The 25,540-nt window shown below is 32.3% G+C and overlaps 2 protein-coding genes across 4 annotated transcripts; one reads left to right on the top strand and one right to left on the bottom strand.

The window, feature by feature from the left end:
* The first annotated feature begins 13 nt into the window (after nucleotides 1-13).
* On the top strand, nucleotides 14-12,596 carry LOC128156015 (dnaJ homolog subfamily C member 10-like). 3 transcript variants are annotated; one of them, XM_052817969.1, is made up of 21 exons: nucleotides 14-121; nucleotides 2,585-2,766; nucleotides 2,936-3,104; nucleotides 3,328-3,378; nucleotides 3,573-3,658; nucleotides 4,218-4,343; nucleotides 4,638-4,797; nucleotides 5,112-5,155; nucleotides 5,258-5,380; nucleotides 5,556-5,645; nucleotides 6,321-6,440; nucleotides 6,639-6,750; nucleotides 6,893-7,035; nucleotides 7,199-7,315; nucleotides 7,440-7,541; nucleotides 7,881-8,036; nucleotides 8,284-8,423; nucleotides 8,895-9,102; nucleotides 9,216-9,347; nucleotides 9,500-9,586; nucleotides 9,828-12,596. In XM_052817969.1, exons 2-21 carry the CDS (start codon nucleotides 2,602-2,604, stop codon nucleotides 9,867-9,869), a joined length of 2,373 nt encoding a protein of 790 aa, XP_052673929.1. In that variant the 5' UTR covers nucleotides 14-121; nucleotides 2,585-2,601; the 3' UTR covers nucleotides 9,870-12,596. The 3 variants fall into 3 exon arrangements, with proteins under 3 accessions (XP_052673929.1, XP_052673927.1, XP_052673928.1); XM_052817967.1 differs by having other exon boundaries at nucleotides 9,825-12,596; XM_052817968.1 differs by having other exon boundaries at nucleotides 39-108; nucleotides 9,825-12,596.
* A 2,245-nt stretch (nucleotides 12,597-14,841) lies between these two features.
* LOC128191809 (chitin synthase chs-2-like) lies at nucleotides 14,842-23,279 on the bottom strand. The gene is made up of 17 exons (XM_052864116.1): nucleotides 23,160-23,279; nucleotides 22,617-22,830; nucleotides 22,143-22,524; nucleotides 21,002-22,035; nucleotides 20,824-20,920; nucleotides 20,577-20,740; nucleotides 20,408-20,487; nucleotides 20,176-20,284; nucleotides 19,538-19,691; nucleotides 18,885-19,098; nucleotides 18,599-18,799; nucleotides 18,111-18,508; nucleotides 17,861-18,025; nucleotides 17,452-17,702; nucleotides 17,126-17,304; nucleotides 16,862-17,043; nucleotides 14,842-16,222 (listed from the first exon to the last, which is right to left on the bottom strand). The coding sequence occupies exons 1-17, from the start codon at nucleotides 23,221-23,223 to the stop codon at nucleotides 15,008-15,010; spliced, it is 5,103 nt and encodes a 1,700-aa protein (XP_052720076.1). The 5' UTR covers nucleotides 23,224-23,279; the 3' UTR covers nucleotides 14,842-15,007.
* Between the last annotated feature and the right edge of the window lie 2,261 nt (nucleotides 23,280-25,540).

Raw genomic sequence — 25,540 nt, 5'->3', positions numbered from 1 at the left:
TACCATTTGCGCATGCGTAGTTACACGTGTTGACATTTACTACAGCTGTCACCCACATGTAACTTTATCTAATCAATGGCAAGTTGGAGAAACGTCACGGAGTGAAAGGTGAATGAAAAGGGTAGGTAAAGGAATTGAATGTTTTATAGCGCATCTTATACAGCTGCAGATGTACTTCCCTACGTGAGAATGAAACGAATTTCATTAAACCAGAGGTATCTGATTAAACTTTCACTAAAAACGCAATCTGCATAAACTTCTTAAGTTAAACGGGTAAATGTTAACTTAAGATATTGGATAATGTTTCAAAAATGATATAAAGTGCAACACTAATAATGTCTTGAGATTGGACTAATGGCTTTTCAGTAAGAAGCAATCATACACTGTATACGTAGTTATATTCTAATTTCACTTTCAAACTCTTTGATATTATCTTGCCTTTTTTTCCTTTTATAAAACTTTGAAGCTTGGTATTAAAAATCTGCCTAGGATGCATGTACAAGTGAGAGATCAAAATGAACAGTTGCATCCTCATTCCTGGTGTCATGGGTTTTGCATGGATAGTCTAACAATCACATTCATGCACTAAACACTATAATACCCCTATTGTTTGTCACTTAAATATATTTAGCATGTGTATAGATCACAATATTTTTAACCTCAGACATAGCATTGAAAATCGACGATACTAAGAAAAGTCATCATTATATGCAGTTTCTAGGTGTAAATACTGTATACAAAATTGACTTAATTGATGCCACATATTTGACCAATGAAGATGAGATCGAGTCACATGTTTTCAATAGTATAATTCATCATCAAATTTATTCAAAATACCGGTAGTTAAAATAAAAGTGACATAACCATATGAATATAAATTACAATATTTTCAATGGTTTTTAAAGCTTTCATTCAACTTATACCATTCAACTATTACATTATATATGTATACATATCATCACTTAATCACAATACAATTCCATAATTTGTATGATTATATTAGTTACAGTACATTTATATTTCAGAAAGCGCTTAATTTATAGTGTTTCATGGCTTTGATACTAAAAAAAAATTTGCATAGTTATTTGATAATTTTAGCATGAACAAACGCAATCAGAAGTACATATATTACCAGACAAAAAACTATAGTTTAGATAATGTGTTTACTTAATATATATACCGGTAGTTAGGATTTTAGGCAATTTAAATGACTTTAAATAATACTGAAAAATACTTTTTTTATCAGTCTCTTGAGCAATTGTGTGATTTAAACCTTTGCAATACAATACAATAACTTGTGCGCTGAAGATGTATATAAGGACACAGGGATATTCTGTATATCCAGTGTTGTAAAGAATAAAAATGATGTCATTTTTGGGTATAAATTAAACTAAGGTGAAAATTGACTCTGGGGAACATATGACTATCTGAAACATATGAGGGCTCGGTCGATATTTTTTCAGAAGAAACTAGTAAATGTATGACTAAGGTGACTAGTGGCTTCAGACACATTATTGGAAGAATAAAACACGCATGCAGCAACTCATGAAATTGCTAAAAAAAAAAAAATTATATCCACTTCCTGGATTAACATTTAACAGACCTGTTATCCATTAACATATACTGGCCCAGAGGTAATAAATCCGTGGAATGTTTTAAAACTTATGTAATGTGCCCTGTAAATTATTTTTTTTTTAATCAACTTTAGGAATGCCACTTCGTAATACATGTACCGTACATGTATTTGAGGATTATTTTGAGACAGGGAATTAAGCATGGATCAAAACATTTTATAATTAACCTTAATTAGGATGGATCAAATATTTACAGGCATTGCATAATGGAAATGATCCCAATCTCAGCAAAAACTTCCTTAAATATTTTTTTGTATGTATATAAAGCGAATATGTATTTTTTGAAAGGAGATCAAGTGCTTATTGTGTGAAAAATTGATGTTTTATTGACCCCTCCTCCTCAAAGATCCATAATTGTATATTGTCTAATGATTTTACAATAGTTCAATTCTAAGATTGAGTCTGAATAAATTTGATTGGTACCCTTGATATTTCTGTAGAAGCAGAGATCCCAAGAAAGTACAGTTTTTATGCTTACATGTTTGTAAAGTTATAATATTTTTCAACATCAACATACCCATGGTTAAGCATTATATTTTTCAACTTATAGTAATGGATTAATTGATTTTGTGGGTTACAATTTTGTTTTAAAAAAACACCCGACCTTAATAACCGTCAAAAAGTTAGTTAATATAGGATTTAATTATTTTTTTTTTAATTACAAATATATCATAATTCAAATTTATCATGATCGTTCCATGTATGTACATGTAGTTTATATTGATATTGTAAATTTGATTATACTCAGGACAGCATACTTGAATATCTGCTCTTAGACTTGAATAACTACTGCTTACATTTGATTGTGATTTAATCTACTTTTATTTCACAAAATATGCAAATATTTTAGTTATAAAAGTTACCTTCACAGTCATTGCATGACATTGTCTGGTACAGGCGGTTTATTTATTTGATATAAAACTGGTATCTAGATCCTTTTCCTTTTGTAGGCACAGAGATCGGAACAATGCACTGTATGAGAATCTTGGTCTGGTGTCTGGTGGCTTTGTTGGGGGTACTGGCCGGGGAGGATTTCTATCTGCTGTTGGGGGTAGAGAGATCTGCAACAACCAAAGAAATCCGGAAAGCCTTTAAGAAGCTTGCTATAACCAAACATCCAGATAAGAACCCGGTGAGGACTCAATTATAATTTTTTGTTTTAGGTGCATGTAAAATAATTCAATAGATGTAATACTATTCAGTAACCAAATAAAGTCATGGTGATTCAAAGTTAGTTACAGTACTTTAAACCTTAATTTGTAATATTTGGTAAAATTTTGTTTTATCTCCTCTGTTTGTAGGAAGATTCTAAAGCCCATGACAACTTCCTAAAAATAACACGTGCCTATGAGGTCCTGAAGGATGAGGATTTACGGAAGAAATACGACATGCATGGAGAGGAGGGGCTAAAGGAGGACTTCCACGGAGGAGGGCAATATGAGAGCTGGCACTTTTACAATGAGGAATTTGGTAGAAAATTTTATCTTTTCATGCTTTCAATTTCAAACTCGGTCATCGAAATTAGCAAATTGTTAAACAGTGTTCATTCTAAATGCAATTAAGGAGCATTTGTATTTATGTCAGAGATGACTTATTCCTATAATTCATAAGAATGAGATTTTTTAAAACATTGTATGATCAGTTGTTTTCATATTTTATTCTACTGAAAACAAAATTTTTTCTCTCATTTCAGGAATATATGATGATGACCAAGAAATAATCACTCTAAGTCGTTCAGATTTTGGTATGTTGATATCTTGATGCACAAGATCAGTTTATGATAGAAGAGTTTAAATATTTAGATACAAAGCTATTCATGCTACAAATTGAAGATGAAAAGGTGAATTAAAATTAAGAAACATATACTGTAAGTGTACATTATTAATTTTTTAGATCTGTATTATATATTCAACATGCATGTACATCATTGTTTTGCAGAGCAATCAGTGGATGGTACAGAGGACATTTGGTTTATCAACTTCTACTCGCCTCACTGTTCACACTGTCACGAACTGGCTCCAACTGTAAGCAATCTGTTCACCCTTGTAACAATATATAACTGATGTATTTTGTACATATTCTGAAATACCTAGAAAGTTTGCTCATCACAAGCAATTCTTAGAAAGCCTTTGATAAATTTGTACATTGCGAAATTCAAATTGAAATTGAGAAAATTATTAAACACTTGACATGCTGTATACATGCATTTGTAGGTTTATATTTTTTACTTTAATTAAAATGATGCTTGGTTTTAATGAGGGTTTATATTATCAATTCTATAATTCATAACAATAAGACAAAGCTTTCATCTTAAAGCAGCATGAACTGTTATGATCGGTATTCAACTTAAGATTATGGAATTTGATTTCCAAATGTCAAAAAGTGAATTTTTAATCTGCCCATAGAAAATAATGGGTATGGTTATTTGACATTTATCTCAAACAAGACACATAGAGAAAACTTCCTGTGTTTGCAAGCTGCAACATACAATGAATTTGAAATAAAATTTTAATATATAAACTTTTGTTTAATGAGGTGAAAGAGAGGCAAAATGGCACATGATTTAAATGTTCTTTTTGACAGTGGAGGGAGGTTGCTAAGGAATTGGAGGGGGTTATACGTATCGGAGCTGTCAACTGTGAGGACGACTTCATGCTCTGTCGACAAAACGGCATCCACTCCTTCCCGTCACTCGTTATGTTCCCAGCTGTAAGTATTCATATAACTGTATACAGGGTTATTTTCGCCCTGTGTAATTTTCGCCCTATTTCACTTGCAAACAGTTTCGCCCTGTCTTTAATTCACCCAGATACAGTTGTGGTAACAGAGTTCTTATTTGCAACATACATGTAAAATTCACCCTCTGCCACATTGAATCTAAATAGCTCAAAATCAGTTTAGGTGCAATTCTGATTTTTTTTGTTTATTTCTGTCTTGAAATACATATACATGTAACAAATGAACCATCATATTTCTGAAACTTTTTTTGTTTCAATTTCATAGAGAGAGAAATACCATGGCAGCAGAGAAAACCGTGATCTTGTCAAGCATGCCTTAAAGTTTGTCAAGGCAGAGGTGATTGAATTGTGGGATGGAAATTTTCAGAAGTCTTTGGATGAGCGATCAGAGAAACCATGGATGATTGCATTCTGTGGAGAAGAAGGTAGGTAAAGTTCTTTTAGTATTTTGTTTCAGTATCAGATTAAAAAACATTGTGTTGTGATGGAAGAAAAATTTTATTTATTTAATTTCATGCTAATTAACCAGCAAGTGCATCAAGGAAAAATTGTTCTTTAGCAGTAATTGGTTGTATGCAAATTTTACCAAAGCAAATAGATTTAAAGATATAGGTAGAATATTAGGAAAAAATTATCCTCTAATGCTAAAAAATCATTCACTAGATATTCAAATATTGTGTTTATATGCATTGTTAAGTACTTATACAGGTAATCATAATTTTGGTTGTTTTTTTTTAAGCATGTTTATCAAGAACTAACAGACTGAAGCTGGCGGCCATTCTGGTAAGTATAACACTGTCATTGCCTGTAAACTATGGATATTGATGATATTGTGAGAAAGTTTTGAAATGTTACAACTTTAATGTGTACTTCTCAATACTTTAGTCAGATGTGGTGAACTTTGGAACACTGAGATGTAAACACAATGAAGACCTGTGTGACAAACTAGGCAGGGAGCATGGGATTATCTACTACGGAACAGAGGGTGTGGAGAAAGATAACAGCATTGTAAGTTAGCCACAGTATTCTGTTTTATAATTAGTTTCTGTCAGTATCTTTGTTTCACTTGTTGTCTCCCTTTTCTTTTAAAATCAAACACATAATGGATAATCAAGAAAATTGGTAAATATCTATCATTGAAATAGATAAGAATCATAAGATGTGTATATTTCTGTTCATAAAGGAAATCTCTGGAGCAGATCCCCAAGAAATAGCTTTCCAGGTGATGTCTCAGCTCCCAGATGTTCAAAATCTCAACAAGGATGTATTTGAGGTGAGAAATGTTTTATGTCTAATGAATACAGGTTAATACTTGAATTTTGTTATTATTAATAGCATAGTTCTGGTTTGTGAAATGAAAATATGATGTCATGTCTGTCTCGACTGACTTTCTTTTCTCTTTGCCCACAATTTAATGCTTGCATGACCACATATTTTGCACTTTTACTCCTTCATCTGACCTGCATGTAGTTCACTCTGTAATTGAATCTAAATTTTGGAAAAATCCAAATTTCATGAATCAAATTATTATGAAACTTTGGTGAAGTTAGCGATATATAAATAGTGCCTGTTCGGGAGGGCAAAAGTTGAAATTGACACCCCTGGGAAAACCATTGTCAGCTGACAGAAACAGAGGTTGACAATGGTTTTTGAGGGGTGTCAATTTCAACTGTTATCCTCCCAAACAGTCACTATTTATTTTATTATACTGAATGTCTTAATTTTAATAAAAACTTTACAGCTTTTATGTTTATTATTTATTCACATTTTTTGATTCTCCGGGGAACAGTACGTGCATAATTTATGCATTTGTAACAATTCATTGTGTTACCCATTGCCAAGTGTGTTGCTAACGCTGAGGGTAATAGAACAGATTACAAACTGCATCTTAACCAATCAGATATCAGTATTTACCATGTAAGTATTATAATATCATTTGTTATTTTAGAACATAATAAGGAAGATGACAAAGGGACAGGAGAAGGACTGGTTGATCCATTTTGTGGATGATGAGGAACATCAGGATATCGAGTTCAGGAAACTACCCGCCATGCTGCCAGAGTTCAGGGTCAGTTGATTCATTCGCTGATAATTTATAGCATAATATCTACTGTTAACAGGGTTATTTTCACCTCATTTTCAAACTGTTTCGCTACGTCTTGAATTTGCACAGACACAATTGTGCATGAAGAAAGATAATTTGAGACAGTAGAATTTTCCCAGATTTAAATTCATCAAGTCATTAATTATTTAATTTATGCACTAGGTAGGACGAGTCAATTGCAGAAAACTTTGGGAAATCTGCAGAAAGCTTCATGTCAACAAATTCCCAGCATTTTATGTCTTCAAAAGAAGTGGAGGATATGAGATTTATTATGGTACCATTTGCTTCTTAATGCTTATTAATTGACCTGTATTTAATTAAATGACTTGTATTCTTTGATCTTGCTGTAAGCATGTTTCACTGTACAATAGTGAAGAAAGCAAAATCAAATTGAAGATTTTTTTTTTTAATTTAAGGAAGAGCAACAGCACATGATGTGTCTGCTTTTGCCAGAGACAGTGCTGGAACTAAGCTGGTCTCCCTGGGTCCTGATGACTTCAACCCCAGCAAAGTCGGGCCTGATAGCAGGGAACCCTGGTTTGTGGACTTCTTTGCACCTGTAAGTTCTCTCTCTAGGTACAGGTCAATTTTAAAGGAAGGGTGGTTACAAAAGAGAGGAAAATTTGTTTTCAATTTCAATGCATAGTAGCTTTCATGAACAGTGTGTATGCGTGTGCATGTACATGTATTACATTCCGATTATTAAAATGCTGCATTTGCAGTGGTGTCCCCCCTGCATGAGACTGTTACCAGAGTTCAGAAAGGCTGCACGGGATTACAACGGTGGAGTCAACTTTGGAACAGTGGACTGTACCATTCATGGAGACCTTTGTCAAGTGGTGAGTGAAAAAACCTCCACAATTATCTTTATTTCATTTACATGTACTATAAATGATTAATTTTGATCCAAATAATCATGTCAATTGTTGCTTTCACTATTCTACATTTTTACAAATTTTTCAGTATAATATTCGGTCGTACCCCACCACCATTTTCTACAACCAGTCTGTTCCTCATCAATACCATGGCCACCATGACTCCTACCATATCCTGGAATTCATACAGGTAAATATATATACCACATACAGAACTGGTTTGTCTTTCTGTGGTGCAATTTATTGCATTTTGATTAAAAAATAGGTAAATTTGTAATTTTATATTTTTTATGTTGTAAATTAGAGGAAATATATGAATAATTTTAAATACATTTTTTGTGATTTATGTTTTTCCTTTGAGTTAATACCACAAAGCTATAAGCAAAACATAACACAACACTAAAAAAATACTGTTATATGTTATCTTAAAAAATAGAATTTGTAAGAGTAAAGTTCATGCATATATTCATGCAAAGAAAGAAGTGATACAAGGCCGTTTGACGACTGAATGGGCTGTTGTACATTGTAGGACACATTGAGTCCTCCAGTGGTAGTTCTAGACAGAGAGAAGTTCACACAGCTTGTACATGGAGCAGACAAGGACACTCGCTGGTTTGTGGACTTCTTTGCTCCGTGGTGTGGTCCCTGCCAGCAGCTAGCCCCACAGTGGAGGAAACTGGCCAAGGTACAATTATCGCAGCAATATCTGGTCAAGCAAACCACTGATATTTTTAGTTGCACTTGATTCAAAACCAAAAAAATTATACATTCACGTGATAATACATGTACATAATTATATTTCCAGTAGATAAGACTGCTTCTATTATGATTATGATCTACTGCATGATATTAATTTAACAAATATTCAAGAAAAACTAACTTAAGGGTAATAAAAATATGAACATGTACATTTGATATTTTTTAACTTTTAGATGTTACGAGACTTTGATGGAGTTAAAGTTGGCCAGGTGGATTGTCAGGCCCATGGAGACCTGTGTGGCTCTGAGAATGTCAACTCTTACCCCACCATAAGATTGTACAGCAAAAGTGAACAGGGCTTTTCTCAGTTCCAGTATGTAACCCATGTATTTAATTAATTGTCACATAAAGTTAGTTACTGTAAATTCCTAATTAAACCTGAGGAATTAATATCCGCATAAAATCGCGAGAAGCCTGTCTTGCAAATTTTAAAATCTCGCTTTTAATTTTCGAACATATGTCAACTACATGAAACTATGATAAAATTTCTGCATTCGCGATTTTATGTTCTCGCAATTTGATGGAAAACCATTGAATCGCGGAATCAAGTACTCGCGTGAAATAAGGAATCTACAGTAGTTGAAGTACAAAGTATTGTATAGTTAAGTTTACAGCTATATGTGTATTGCCCTTTTATTGCGTATTTTTGTCGTATATTAGTTATTACATTAATACAAGTTTATTTTAACAATACATTGTTCCCTGTTTAATTCTAAACCTTAGTTGGTTGTGTTTTGAAATCAATTGAAATGACTATAATAGCTATTTAAACTGTATTTTGCAGTCCTTACAACAATTGGGCTAGAGATGCCACAGCTATTATGGCATGGATGTTTGAATCAAATTTAGTGCCATCTAACCTCGAAGACATTAATAACAATAACTTTTACTGGAATGTGTTAAGAAGTTCAAAACCATGGCTGATTGACTTTTATGCTCCATGGTGCAACCATTGTCATATGTTCAGGCCCAAGATTGAGCTAGTAGCCAAAGTAAGTCTCTTTTTTTTTCCCCGTGTTGTTTTTACATTTATTTTGTTACTGCAAAAATATTAACCACTTTTACTTGTACGTTGTATTTTCTATTTTTGTTTTGATCATTGCAGAAATTAAAAGGACGTGTAAATTTTGGGAAAGTGAACTGTGATAGGGACCAGGGACTTTGCCAGCAAGTTGGTCTATCTGGCTATCCCTCCATCAGACTTTATAGGGGAATCTATCCTGGCCAGGATGCACAGGTAAAGTTATAAAATTTTGCTTCTTTGATGATTTTTTAAATGTTTGATTTGATTCCCAAGATGCACAGGTATAGAGTTATAGAAATGTCTAAAACTTTTTTGTCTTTCAAATAAAAATTTGTTAGATGATTTTGTGAACTGTTTGATTGTAGCATCCTTTTGGTGAAGACATAGAGATATATGAAGCACAGGAACTTTTAGATTATCTTCATGAAATCCTTCCAGAAGTTTCAGAGCAGGTACAAAAACATCTGAACATGCTTGTAATTTAAACATATTTATCCCTTTCCCTTTCCACTCAGTACATGCAGGGGAAATATCAAAACTACAACTTCATAAAAAATGTAGCATGCAATATTTAATCTAATTTCTGATTTTTTGAAATGTGACTAAATTTTTACCCAGTGTAGACAAAGTGCTAGTAAAATGTAGCAGATTTTGGTAATTCATGTAATGTGTTGTATTCTTATGTTTCAGCAGCCTGAAGCTGATAGAAATCCATTAGACCATGACGAACTCTGATAAAACGCAAGATTAGGTTTTAACAAAGAGTTCCTTTTTTTTATGTTCTACAAGGGTGATGTGACAAATTTTAACATTGATATATTTTTTTAGATTTGGGTACTTTCTATGTGTTGATGATCTGATGATGCTTATTTTTAAACAATGTCATGTAATATTATTATGTACATGTATATATCAAACAATGCACAGTATTATTTGTAGCAATAATTAAAGTAGGACTTAGTCACTGAACATATAGAATCTACCTATCTAGTCAGTCGAATGTAATACAGTATATTTTAATTAATTCAAGTTTGAAAATACTTTTTATTCAAATGACTGTTGATTTTAATATCCAGTTAAATAAGGCCAGTACAAAGTTTTGTACATCAAATTGCATGTGAGTCTCTACTCCAACAAGATGAAAATATAAAAAAAATTAAGAATATATGGAGGTTCCTATAGCTATTCTGACACAAGGATAAAAATCTTGATTTTCTAAATAGTTAAATGTATTGTGAAAATTCTGAGGATAAGTCAAGGTTAATAGCATGTGATATAATATAAAGAATATCCCATTTCATGTACATACATGTAGGAATGAATAATTCTTGATCCAAAAAAATGAGGGGTCTTTTCCACCTTAGTTTCAAGATCTGGTGATGAAAAAACCTTGTGTGATGAATTTAAACTTATATGTAAACCTAAGATTTAATCTTATTTACATGTAAAATCCTACAAAGATCCTTTGTTTCCATTGTACTGGTATGGAGGTACTCGTGTTTTATGTGCTATTGGCTATTTTGTCTTGCCTGTGAATGGTGGTATCGATGCTCATGATAATCATCCACTGTTTTTTTTGTGTGTACCTATTTCTTGCTAAATATTTTAACTTAATTTATTAATATTTGTTGTCTTTTACTGCAATATGGTTGTATTTTATTTTCTAAAAGACAGATATTTATAATATTGACTTTTTTCAAACTCTAATGTTATATCAAATGATGCTTTTGTTTATCAATGAAATAGTGTTACACTTTTGCCTCTTTTTAAAAGTTTCAATCTATAAATGTGATAATGGAGGTTATTGAATGGAAAAGACTCCTGTAAAATTTTACAGAATCAAAAATCAGATATTAGTAGCAATAAAATATACATTTTATTTTTAGGCAAAAAATACCAAAAGTTAAAAGCTTTTTCTCAAACATATTTTTGAAGTAATTATGTAATTAGAGTGTATAATTTATTTTGTCACTTGAAATTTTGCAAATTTAACAAATTTTCCCGCTTTTCAAATATTCACAAGCGGAATTTTGTTGATTTGGTATAAAATCTCAAAATAAGCCAACTTATTATGCTTCTGACATAACATGCTACATGTATACATTTTTATTTTCAAAAAATGTGACATAATTTAAAAAATGTATTTTATCTTGATGAATTTATAACTTGTATTCACATGCTTTCAGTTGAATTTATTACATTGAATGCAGTCTCCATTATAACATCACATTGTGATTGGGATCTGTTAGAGAGAAAAATAATTCAACAAACATTCCTTGTCCTTTGATTAAGTGCCTTCAATTGGAAACATGTGACATATAAATTGTGATAAAAGTATCGTTTTGTGAAGAATATTGTGTTCAAAATCTTCATGTGTGTATATACATGTAATAGATCTATATAGTATATACATCATATCATGGTGCACCATTTGTCTCAATCACGTTTATGTTTGTTTTAATCATTTTGTGTAATATCCATGTGAAACTATGAAATATTTTTCCCGAGTATTAGAATTGGCAACTTACACACCTTTTTATTGGCTTTGCAAATGTGAAATACATGTATGTTGGATTCTTAACAAAATGTGGAAAATTCATTTCGTCATATTGACCTATGTATTAGTAATACTGAAAAAAACCCAGTCAATACTTATAGATGTACTAATATATCATCTAATTAGGGAAAACAGTAACTACATGTGAATGCGTATTCAGAGGAATGTGAAGCTGAAATATTTATGCCATGTATCAGGAAAATTTCAAAACCTCTCTTCTGCATATCCCAATGAATTGTACCTTACATTTATTATATTTGTGACAAAAAAAAAACGTTTGGTCATATAACTCTTCTATAATTTAATTATATTAGATTCTCTTTGAATTTATTTGACATTTAAATGTTACAATTAAATGATACGTAGCTCATGTGTCTTAGATATGTTTTGTCTAGCTTTCTAAATTAATGAAGATTTTTAAAAGAAAAGAAAAAATCTCAGCTTCATTTCAATTCATTATTTGATGATGTTCAGCAGACGATTATTTGTAGCTTAGTTAAAACATCATAGGTATACTTCAGAATATAGACAGTTTTTTCAATAGACAGCTAATGCCTACAATGTTTGATTTCCTAGACATTTATACAACTGTTTTATCCATGGTGATAGCAATATTTTTTTCTGTTTTGCTTTGACACAGTAAAACAAATTGATGTTAAAGATTGTAACTGATATGTGCCAAACAAGTGTAAATGCTTCCGAATAAAGAAATACTATATATGCATGTTCAAAGGATCTTAAGCATATTTTTAACTTCAATTTTATTGTTATTACAGTAATATTTTATAAACCACGTGTGAAAAGATATTGTACGATTGATGAATGCACACTGTTGTCTTCAACACCATATTTATTTTCTTATACCTGTAAATAGAAAGGTCAATGAAAATAAAATTATGAATGATTGAAGTTTTTGACAGTTATTTTATTTTTTAACAGAGATTGTAGAATTCAGTTTTAAATCTCATTTCGACATCACATCCGAACGAAGCCAGCTTGCAGAGGTATGTGAAAACATTTTTTTTTTTAATGTCGAGTTCCGATGAGCAGGACTTTTTAAAAGGACGAACCAAAGACAAAACAGTAGCTAGCACAAGTCTGCAGTTTATGGGAATACTTTTGGTTTATTATCAGGTAACATGTCTTATTATACTAGGCTCATTATCTTCTTTAAATTATGATAAAGCTGAATGGATATGTTCGTTTATAAGTTTTGATATTGAATTATTGTAAAACCATATATAATAGCTGCAGTAACGTATTTACATGTAGCCCGCTCCTGATATTTTCATTTGACGTTTTCTGGAAATAAAAAAAGATAGCCCCCCCCCCCCCCCCCCCGAAAAAGGGGGGGGGGGGTACATTATTACAGGTACATCTACTTAAATATAGCAATATATAGCATTTTTAAAAAAAATCATTCATTTTAATAATTTTCTGATAATCAAGGAGAGGTTCGCGTAGATTTCCCTTACTTGTATTGTAGCAACGTTAGTTTAATCTTGTCTGAAACATCATTTCACTTTAAACTAATAATATTATCATATTTTTAAAAGAAAAGTTCAAGGCCTTCGGGTAATTGATTACAAAAGAATTCTTATAGTTTTGATTCAGAAAATGTTATTTAAGGCGGTATATATATATATATATATATATATATATATATATATATATATATATATATATATATATATATATATATATATATATATATTACCAATGCAATAAGTTTTAATCATATTTGCTTAAAATAAGAGATAATAAACAAAAAAAATCCTCATGACGTAAATTTTTAATCTTTCTTTACCCATATATGATCAATAATAGCCTAAAATATGTTTTAAATTTGCTCTTTTCAAGTCCTTGACAATCCATTCAAGCAAGTAAACACACCAACAGATGTACAAATTATGTTCAAACCATCTTACTTTGTTTACTGGGAGTTTGATCTAATGTCACTTTTATTTTGACTTCACATGCATATAAAGTCTGGTTTCAAGCTTGGCAAACAGAAAGCATTGAATTCGCCAATATGCTTGTTTCATGTTCAGTGTAAACTCTTTCAAATAAGCGGTAAAATCTACATGTCCATAATCAGAAGCATAATATACATGTATCATATTAATCTTATTGTGTTTTGTAATTGCATTCAGTAAATCATTCAAAATATTGACTTCTTTGATTTAACATTTTTTATCACTTTTATTTTTTTTTATTGAGTCGACAATCGCTTTCTTGACATTTATCAAGCGATAATGATTTAGTTCAACAAGGTTGGAGGTCAATAAATTGACCATCAGAAGTTTTAAGCTATGAACTTTCATTTTGTAAAGAAAATTATATATATATATATATATATATATATATATATATATATATATATATATATATATATATATATAAATAAAATATGTGTGTGTGTTTTAAAATTTAATTTTTTTCTCATAATCTTGATATAGAACTATTCTTCTTATAAAGATGATAAAAGACGAAAACGGAGCACTTTTAATAGGATTTTAAAATCTCAATATCACTAAAACACATTAAATTCTTATTTAAAAATACCCCGGTCCTCAGGGCTTCAATAAGCTGTTCTAAAAATCCCAATATAGATCAATGTATATATGTGCTTCATGCCTGTAATTTAATCATACAAATATATCATACACTGAAAGGTTATCATTTTTTACGACTTTATCTTGATTTATTTTGGTTTATCTCGTTTTATAAAATACTGATAATCGAGAAAATATATGTCATCACCTAACCTTTGTTTTATGATATTTTCTTTCCTTCGTTGCAGCTTGTGGTATTTCCCCAAATTATTATATCAAGCCATATCATTTTATATAATCTTATCTGTCATTTCTGTTGACGTTACAGACACGTGATATTTATATACATATGATATGTCAACATGACTGGAACATTTTCTTGTTAATCTATATATGTATTTGCAAATCATATCTGGATTTTTTGTTTGTTCCAAGTACAAAGTCGAAAATTGTTTGAATACATTTTTTTTCGTTATTCATGTCAATATAATTCAATACCGAATTTTAAAAAAAAGTTTTAATGCATATCTTGATGATTTTTATTTCATATTAGCTATTTTTCAAGTTATGAGTAACATGTTATTTTTTGTTTTCAAATTCTCAAACTTAATACATCTTACATCTTTAATCTTTATTTTATAACAAAATATTTACATAATAAAAATAACTATTACCAGTTACAAGTTTTTTGATGTTCTAAAAATTTTAATGATGCTGATGTGTTGTCAATATTTCATAATGATATTTAAAGCCGATGAACGTTAAAAATTAGTTACTTCGACGGATGCATCTTGCTCATCCTTACTTTCTTCTTTCTTCTGGGAATTTGAAATTGAGTCTTCTTCATCAGTCCCCTTCTCTTCAATGTCTAACAAAATTTCTCTTTGATTTTCAGGATCAGGTTGACGTTGCGTGTTGTCCTCACTTTGTTCATTATTATCTTTCTCATCATGGTCTAATTTTTTGTACGGTTTCTTGAATGTGGTTTCACTGATGCTTGTTTCTTGGACTTCTTCTCCCTCCTCAAGGCGTCTCCTTTTCTCCTGGGCCAAAGCAGCTTTGGTCACTGCCGCGAAACCAACTTTAGTAGGCCTATCGGGATAACTAGTAACACCTTTATCAATTTCTTGGGTTAGTCTTATTTTCTCTTCAATGGCTTGCCAACGACTTTGAACAATTCTCTTTCTATTCAGAGCTGTTGCTCTTCTTTTTATCTCACTAGTTCTTTGTTGATTTTCAGCAATCGTTCTGACCGCGGCAAGTGTTTTTCTATTAAATCTATCTTTTAGAAGCCGTTTAACCCCAGATATTTTCTGTTCATAAAGAACAGCATTATTTTCCTCTTGCATTCCCCGTGTGCTCGCGTCATCCCCTTCTTCTAAAGCTTTGGTAAATTTAGACAAATTCTTTGCAAATTGTACACGTAATTCTTGTGGTTGTGTTTGTTGTTGTGTTTGTTCCCTCAGTCGCTTAGTGTATCTTTTCCACATGTCTCTGCTCTTGTTTTCCGTACGTTTATAGGAATCTTCACTGAAGGTGGTATCCACTGAAGCAATAGATATTGTATCGTCTTCCTTCACGGCTTGAAGTCCTTTAACAATTTCCAACCCATCTTCGACTCCAATGTCAGTTGGAACTTCAGTCTGAGCAGTTATCCCAGCAATTAGTTTCCTTTTCCAGTCTAACTTGTTTGAAGCAACAATGTGAACAAATGTCGACATTCGATGCATAAGCATGCAAATGAATTGCAAGAATAACATGATTCCAAATATTGCCGTAAAAGCGAATGATATTGGTTCTATATATCCTCGACCAGGTGGCCCCTCTGAGACAGTGCAGGGCAGTTTAACGGAAAGTGCATGTTTAGTATTTGCATTCACTTCTGTTAAGACGTAAACAATTGTAACAAAGAGTGCGTTCATCAACAGGAAAGCGAGACAAACTTTGTTCCTAAGTTCAATCAAACCTTGGTGCATCTGAAAATAGACAAAAAATGTGAAGAACACTGAAAATCAAATTAGTACGATTATATTCTTGTAAATAGTTGCCTATCTCTGACCTTAAAAGATTTTAGTATGAAGAAAATTGAAGCCTGTTTTTTTTTTTTTTAGCAATTTTTAATATAGATTCTTTGATTAGAGCATTTATTAACTTTTTGTGACTTTTTTAATATGTGATTCTACGTTGAAGATGTCCCTTCCGATCAAAAGTAGTTCTTTCTGATTCCATTTGTTTATATTTGAATTCATTTCCAGAAGTAGAATGCAATCCGTTAAATTTAACAGATATCTGCCTCTATGATTTTTTTCTAGGTTTTTCTAATGTGAAATGGGACTTCCCCACGTATGACCTCTTTATGACTCTCAGGATTACATCTTTTTTAAAGAAAAAATGTTTCATACTACTTTCTCTTCATATTTTTTCCTCAAATTAATTTTTCTTTTTCACCGATCCCCATCCCTACCTCTGTTCTTCCAATCCAATTTTAGAAATAACATCTTTAGAGGTATTTTCTTTATTTTCCTCTTTTCCTAACCTATGCTGATGAACGCCGAAATTCACCCGAGAATGTCATACTCAGGTAAGCTAACAAAAGCGTCAACAAAAACAAATACCTGTTTTTCATGTTCTTTATCGGTATCTAGTGGCTTCAAATACTTTGGTATGAATTCTTCCCAAAAAAGTTTTTCTTCATTGTCCAGTACAGCAACAGATCCCCTTTTTAGATCGTTGTCGTCCATCCATGTCTGAGAATTCATCATGTGCTTGTGCTCTTCGTAGTTAAATAATGGATTGCCTGAAACACATTAAAATGTGTTAAACAAGTTCAGTTGCTATAGAAACTATTCTCAATAATTATGTCTATAAATGATGCATACTTCGTTCTATATGTCCATCAATCATGTCGCTTAGACTTGAAAAATGAACATTTTCTTCCTCTTTCTGTTCCTCTGGTTTATACTCCTCTGTATCTTTCATTATTTGAGCTTCTATGCCGTCAAGTCTCTCCAGTATAATTCTGAATGGTCTGTCGTCTGTTCTCTTTACTGGACAACATCTTTAAGGTTTCAAATAACACTTACAATTTATCAAATATGTGATAATCAATATGAAATCAAAGCAGCTTTCTAAAAAAAAATAAAGAACAAACACACTGTATCAGTAAGCTGTATTATGATTATAAATTAATCCAATTCAACCATACCTAATAAATTTTCCACATGATAACAAATATTCAGATTTCTCTTCACCAAGACCAAACGAGTCTAACAACGTCGATGATCTGGCTGATTTTGTAGTTGTAGCTTGGTTTGTTTGTTGTGGCGGTGTTTCTTTAGTTTCCCGTGTTCCCCAGGATACCACATGCAAATTTCCAAGGGAATAAATCATTAACAGCATGGACATGGACGGAATGGAAAGGAAATACAGAAACCCATGCAAAACACAATAAAACTCCTGTACAAAAGAAGACAAATATGAAATGATAGATAGATAGATAGATAGATAGATAGATAGATAGATAGATAGATAGATAGATAGATAGATAGATAGATAGATAGATAGATAGATAGGTAGGTAGGTAGGTAGTAGATGGATAAATAGATAATTGTTACCTGTGGATGGATAACTGCCGAAACGAAGAAAACTCCAACGACAAACAAAAGAAACAGTGTTGTGACGGAACATAATCCGGCTGTAACAGCCTCCAGTAGTATACCAACAAGAACAACCATCATCAGAAGAGAGTAGCAGGTGGACACAACAGCTGCATAAGCCAACTTTAAGGAAATAAAACAACCATTAGTGAACGAATGTACATCTGTTATTAAAAATCAGCACCATAGTATTACAGTGTAATTTTACCTGTGTGCTTGATTTGGCAACAAAACACAATATAATCATTCCAATCACCGGTATAAGATTTACTATCATCCCTGCGAATGGAGGAATAGCCGGAAAAGCCATGCTTATTGCACCAAGAACCATTAGGAAAATTGTACCCGGAGTCAGAATCGAACAAATCATCAAAAACATTTGATACAAGATGTAAATCTTAGTAATGTCTTCGTTTTTTCGGGTAACATTCCTCCAGTCCATTAAGAGATCTATGATATTAGCCATGGTTGACGGAGACCACCTCCTTCGCTGATTGTAGAATTCATTGAAAGTTTCCGGAGCATAGGTCAGTGCATCGCTGGCAGCCACATACTCGACTTTGTAACCCTGTTGTAACATCAATGTGCAAAGCCATCGGTCTTCTCCTGAAAAAGTAAAATATATGAGCAAAAATGTCCTATATTAAGTCAATTATTGGTACAACAATTCCTTAAAATACAAGTTTTAATTTATACCTTGATCGTACTGGACATAATGATGCGGCTCAGTTGGAACTTTTGTATACTTGGCCATGACGTTGTCATCCATAAGCGCAGAACCTCTGAACAAACTAAAACACCCCGGACTACAAAGCACACATCCCATTATGTTCTCCGCTGCTTTCTGCAGCCAGTGACTAACAGCATATTCGAATTGTTGGTACCAAACCATTGGACCTTTTTAAATTTATAACAACAGAATATTACTAACGATTCACACTTCTATGTGGTATATTGTTAAGTGATAGAAAAGGAATATTACCCGATCCGATAGGATGGATTCGGCCACACGCGGCACCGACGTTGGGGTTCTTTCGCATCCTGTCGACCAACAGTTGAACAGCATTAGGTTGAAAATCGACATCGCCATCCAGGGCCAGTAAGAATGTGTTTTCAGCAATTGTTCGCTTTTGACGCCGCGACTTTCCAGGAAGTTTTGCCAGTTTATGCGCCAAAAAATAATACATGTACATCACCTACAAAATTGTAAACGCGAAATGTTCTAAATAAGATTTAAGGAGGCTGGTTGGTAAACAAATTGCCTATCAGATAAATCCTAAAGTTTAAGATAAGATGGGAGCCTATAACTTATTATTTAGTGAAGAAAAATCCCATAAATTCAAGAAATTCAAGCGTTTGAATTTAAGAATTTTCCTTTATCTTTAAACAGAAATCTTCTCCTAAAGAAGATCAAATCGGTCTTAAATTAACCCCGACCATCCAGCTGCTCTCTTTTTGTTTGACTTTTCTTTGTTTCTCACTGTCACTCTATGAATACTAAAATTTATAAATCATTATAAATGAAGCGACAAAACACTTCAAAATATTTAAACTAATTATCAATTTTAATCCAATTGCATGTTAAAGTTGTTACAGCAGAACTTGTACTAGTACTAGTATATTGCAATGTTTTACCTGACTCCATCTTTTACGATGTCTGATTTTAGTTTTGTCTTTGAGATGGGCAATCAGTTTGTTTTCACCCGGAAGTCGCCATTCTAATCTACCTCCATAAGGCGTGTTTGTTCGAATAGGTGGATCAATTGTCTTTGATATTCCTGGTACAGATCTAGACAAGAACAAAGGAGATTAAATGTAATATAAACATGTAATGCAATGTTCTATTCCTAAATTATCTTTTCGGATTTGTCATCAGTAAAATGTGTAGGGTGTTACAGTAGCTTAAAAAAGTAAAATATAGCGTTTTTTGGTCAACGCCAATTCTTACCATGTTCCCTAATTACGTTACGATTTTGAATATTCAATTGATGTGTGCTACACTAGAAAGGTATTAACATAAAAAAAACCCACCTAATTTTAAAACAATCTATCTACAAAAGATTGCATTAAACTGTGGTTTTAATAATATCAGTTGACAATATATTTTGGCATTAATTTTTAAAGTTTAACAAAAAAGTTTTAAGGATTTATATGTTTTGTACTTATTTGGACAATGCTGTTCGTATTTCATGGTTTAACCGTCTAAAATTGGTTGTCAACAAATAATGATGAATCTAATGCCAATGTTATAAGAAATGAATGTAAACAAATACCTTGCTGCAGTTTCTACCGATGCGATAAGTTGTTTAACATAGCTGTTGACTTTGTATATTCCATTGCTGTCTTGTCGGGATTCAAAGGCGTCATCAAAGAAAATATGTGCTATAAAGGACATTTAAATCTTTGAAATCTTTTTTTCGTATTAATTTAAGAAGGTATCGGAACCTATTACTCGTTTTTTCTTAACTGAAAGCCTATTTAACAAAGTTTTTATATCAACAATACCTTCAAATTCATAGTAATCAGGATCTTTAACCCCAAGACCTAATTGCAAATTTCTCCTAGCGCATTGGTCATAATCTTGTCTGTAAAACATTGAAAATAGTTGCTATGAGTATTCTGTTTTGTAAATCACATATAACTAAAATATCAATCATTTCAATGGATGTTTTACCTGAATATAGACTTGAGTATCTGCACCATTTCAACCTCTGATTCATGCCACATTGTTGCACACATATATATCATCGGTGTATCATCCTCCCTAAGTTCGGACCACTCTTTATTTTGTGAATTTTCGTCAGTATCATTAGGTATTGGAAGCTCTTTGATTTCTTTCTGTAAAAGCAATGCACATATATGCATTTAAAAAGTGAAAAAAATTTAAAGCTTGAAATATTCTAATGCGGTGTCCAACTCACATGTTTTTCTGCTTTTGTTTCCTTAACAATCCTCCTTCTATTCAAAAACAGAGACTGATCCGGGAACACTCCATCATACAATGAGCGAACAAAAAGACTGTATGAAAAAAACATTTACATTATTCTCACAATTATAGAATACTTACTGTAATAGTTTATCTCAATATGTCAGACTTACCGGTCAGTAGCAATTAATCGTTCCTTGTCTGGTGACCATATATGATTAGAAATCATCAAAAAGGAGAAGAATCCAAAGAGCCCAGCTAAAACAGCAGACCAAGAGAACTGGATATTCTTGAACATTGAAGATGGATCATAGTTTTTACTTGCCCAAACTGGCAAAGGAATGGCACAAGTTTGAGCATCTGTTGCGATTTTCAGAGTTATAAACTCTGAATATATTCCCCAAAATAAACCAATAACAACCGGCGTAGATAACACAACCGGAACCGCATACGAAAATTTTTGTGCAAGGATTTTGCTGGCTGATTTGACACATTTATAGCAAATCACGCTGGACATTACGTTAATGATTGCTACAACAAATGGAAGGTAAGAATAGCAGCTATCTTTTTGAGGAGTTTCAAATGTGAGATTTGTATAAACAATGTTCAATTCAGCTTTCTCGGTTGACTCAAAGAAAATGGTTTTAATGCAAGCATCCCCGTCCTTGCAACTTGCACCAAATAAGAGAGCAGGCATGACAAGAAGTGTCAATATTATCTTCCATAAGTTGGTTATGATACCAATTCTCACTTTCTCCCTTCTCATGTTCTTTTTAAAGCGAAAAATCCATGGAATTTTACTTTCAGTTTTAGTGTATCTTAAAGAAGTTTTAAGCCTCTCTGTACTAGACTGCGGAATGAAGTTTTCCCACCATGAAATTGATATTAAAATTGGAGACAAAATCACTAGTGATATGAGAACGAGAGAGTTGCTGGTTTTGGAACAATAAATATAGTAGGCCCAGAGACAAATTGAGGCTAGCTGACCAGCAAAAGCCAGTATATTCAAAACGCGAGCAACATGGATACGAGTTGGCAAATTGCTTTTGTCGTCGTGTTCTCTTAAAGGAAATACAATCTTTAGTATCCCAGGTATTGGGCATACACAGAAAGAAACGGCACACGCTGTCAACGGATCAAAACTTGGTAGAACTACTAGAACAAAAATGCACAATCCTATCGAATGAAGTGATTCAAGGATGAGTGCCTGAAAAAGAGAGACAACTTAGATTGTAGTCCAAATATGAAACTGTTTTGAACAATAGAGATTATATTATAAAACTCAACCCGTTTTCTGTTGGAAAAGAAATATACCACTACAAGGGTGTTCCACTGCATTGGCCAGGTTCTCTGTAGCATCAGCACCCACAAATATTTGAGTATCGTAAACAGATAGGGAGCTGTAATGGTAATTAGAATTCCCCAAATCCATCTCACATCAGTAGCGTTTAAAGTATACGACAAAGTTCCGTTTAAAGTCTTCAGATTTTTTTCGGTTGTAGAAGGAAATATATTGGCCGTCATAAACAGAAATGTCATTTTCGATAAAATGGACGTTGAAAACACCAACATAAAGAGAAGAGAAGAGAACATTATTCTGCTGATTAGAAAACAAGCGTTCCAACATTCAATAGAAGAGCTCGACACGTTATCTTCTGAAGTTACTCGGAAAACATCCCAGGACTTGGCTTCAGACCTGAAACATAAATTTAATGAAGTACAATATGTGTGTAAACATATTCAAAAATATAATTTTTTAAAGAAACTAATTCAAGCTTAAGTGCAGACCTTTCTTGATTTGGTGATTTAAATATAGGTTCTGTTTGGCGGTACTGGACTTCTTTTGTTTCCTCTATACTAAAATCATCTGCAGCCGATGATTCTGTGTCTGTAGCATCACTTGCAGAATCAATCGAGTCACAGGAATCCTCCTCATAAGCTTGGTTCCTCTGTCCGCCAATGTCCATTTCGTTGCTAATTGAATTTATGGACATTTTCACCCCTATCAATAAATGGCAATTGCATGTTAAACATTTGATTTTTTTTTTACGTATAAACAGGTTCGAAGTAATTTCAGGTGACTAGTATCATTTGGTAACCTTCATTAATACGCTTTTCGTTTCTAAGCACATGTATGGACATTTTTACAAATAAACATATCAATAAATGTCAATTGCATGTTAAACGTTTCATTTTTAACATGTTATATAAGATTATAAACGTAATTTAACATTTGGATATATACGGATAAGAAGTAATCTGTATATGAGACAGTATCAAATTGTAACCGTTCACATAAAAAGGTTTTTTAAATGAGAAAAATGAGCTGACCTTGCATCATTTCTGTTTCTTTTGTTCTAAGCACTGATCCTCCAGGGTATGATGCCATTTCCATCTAACTGAATACTAAGATCTAAACATTTTCATATATTGATAACTTCTCGAACCGATATGATATTATCTGTTGTTTACGCATTTTTCGAGAATTTATTTTTTCGAGACTAAAAATATATTTTACTGGAGAACATTTAGTACTGTGTCGTTTAATCAAGCTTACCTACTGTCGTAAAACGCCAGCGCTACGCATAAAGTCCAAGTAACTGGATTAGGATTTTACAATAATGATAAATAAATGTGATAATGATAAATCAAACAAGTTGAGACAGACTGCCCCCTTCCGCGTACACTGTACCTACTTCTGCATACGAACATACTTTTACAGATAACGCTCAAGTATGCATGCAAAGTGATCTTTCCTTTATTGTTTATTTAATGTGTCAATTTTTTGATAAGTCATACCAAAGGTAAATAGATCAACAACATATCTCTACTATCGGTAATATTTGTCAGAATTCTTGATTCTGTGTATCCAGGAAATACGATGTCGCATAGATTTGGTTTTGAATGAACGTGACTGGTATTACGGTTACCAATGAATTATTTAGAGCAGATCTATTACAAAGAAGAGGATCAAGAAAAAATGGGTTTTGTATTCTGAAGTTTTTAACATACTAGTCCTTAATTTGGTTCAATGTCCATAAATGGAGAATTACGTAATCGTCAAATTCATATGACAGCAGTAGAAAGGTTGAATAAAAACTGTCCAAGGGTAAAAACAAAACGTATTTTCATATATTTGCTTCTGTATGCCACTGTTAAATAAAAAACACAAACAATAGCTGAAAGAACGTATGCTTGTATCACACACTTGTATACTTGAATTTCTTATATAACTACTATTTTCAAATAACCCATTCATTACATTTTTCCTAAGGAAAAAAAAGCGATTATTTGTTTTTTTTTAAAAGGGAAATTACTACAAAAATCTATTTTTGGAAAATTTTGAACAATCCTTATGATTCGGCTTAATGTAAAAGTAGTGATGCTTAATACCAACTTGACCAGTAACTTTTCAAGATAAAGACCTTAAACAAAAATCATCTTTATTGCCTTACACTTTTTTAAATTGCCAGGTATTAGAACCATTATAACATGACCTTGCACTTTCGGTTGGACGTAGCTGTCTATTTCTTGCGTCAAAACAAGTTTAAATATGACGTGGTGTCAAGCGAAATATGCACCGATTTCGTAGTCTTGCCTCAAAAGCCAGACAAATCTTGTTGATTTCAAAGAGCAGTGGCTGAGTGGCCAGCAATGAAATAGACAGGCCTAGGTCACATTGCTGTTTGACACAACTACCCAAAGTCCAAGCTCTTGTCAGAATGGTTCTAATTTTACTTGAAAATGCCTATAGAGTAGAGAGTAGGAAAGGCTAATAATCAATTGAATACTCAGATTAATGTTTCCCTATATATAATCAGTAAAATCAATCCTAAAAACTCAACGGTCAGGAATTTTACAAGTTGATAGACCTTCTTAATCATTTTTATCATGTTCTTATTAACATGCTATACATGTAGGTCCAATAGCAGAGAATATCTATGCTTATAAATTATAACATTTTGTCAATTAACTAAAAAATACCTGCTTCAGAGTATCTGCATACACCTTTGGTATTTTAGTATTTCAACACGTGTGATATGATGTCTGTAAACTATAATTGGATTTTACCTGATAAGTAATTATTGAAAAATCAATAAAAACCAACTATCATTTTTGATAAATCAGCCTGAAATAACAAAAATGAGACTAAGGTGGTGGACACGATATGGCGGATCCAAGTTAGTAGGAGTTACATAAAGCATCAGAATATATTCGTGTACTTGCAATGAAATAATAGTGAATGACTACATAAAGAGTGAATATATTTATTGGGGACAAATGTTGAATAAATAAGCCACAACAGGGTAACCAAGAGCACTGGTTGATTAATCAGCGTCATGGCGAAAAGTGCATCGCTGGCAGATACCTTTAATTTGGTTAGTAAATAAAATAGAACAATTTTATGCGTTTGTAGATTTGATGGAAAGAAATTTCTTAAATGGTGTGTGCAGGAACATGGGTTGACTAATTAGCAACATGGCAGAAAGTGTAGGGCGAGGTAACCGTCGGACATGGACTCTGGATCTGACAACTTTGGTTAAAAATATGTTTAAAAAAAAAAAAAAAAAAAGTGCATACACTTGCGTTTTTTTAAATTTCATACATTTTTTACCACAACAGATTGGTAGTAAACATTTTTCATTAATTTGTAAGCAATGAACAGATTATGTTCTACGTCTACATAAATAATTGTTGGTTGCATATAATAG

This window comes from Crassostrea angulata, chromosome 7, assembly GCF_025612915.1.
Source record: "Crassostrea angulata isolate pt1a10 chromosome 7, ASM2561291v2, whole genome shotgun sequence".
Taxonomy (NCBI): Eukaryota; Metazoa; Mollusca; class Bivalvia; order Ostreida; family Ostreidae; genus Magallana; species Magallana angulata.
The sequence above is the reverse complement of the archived record's forward strand: the minus strand, read 5'-3'. Positions and strand labels throughout refer to the sequence as shown.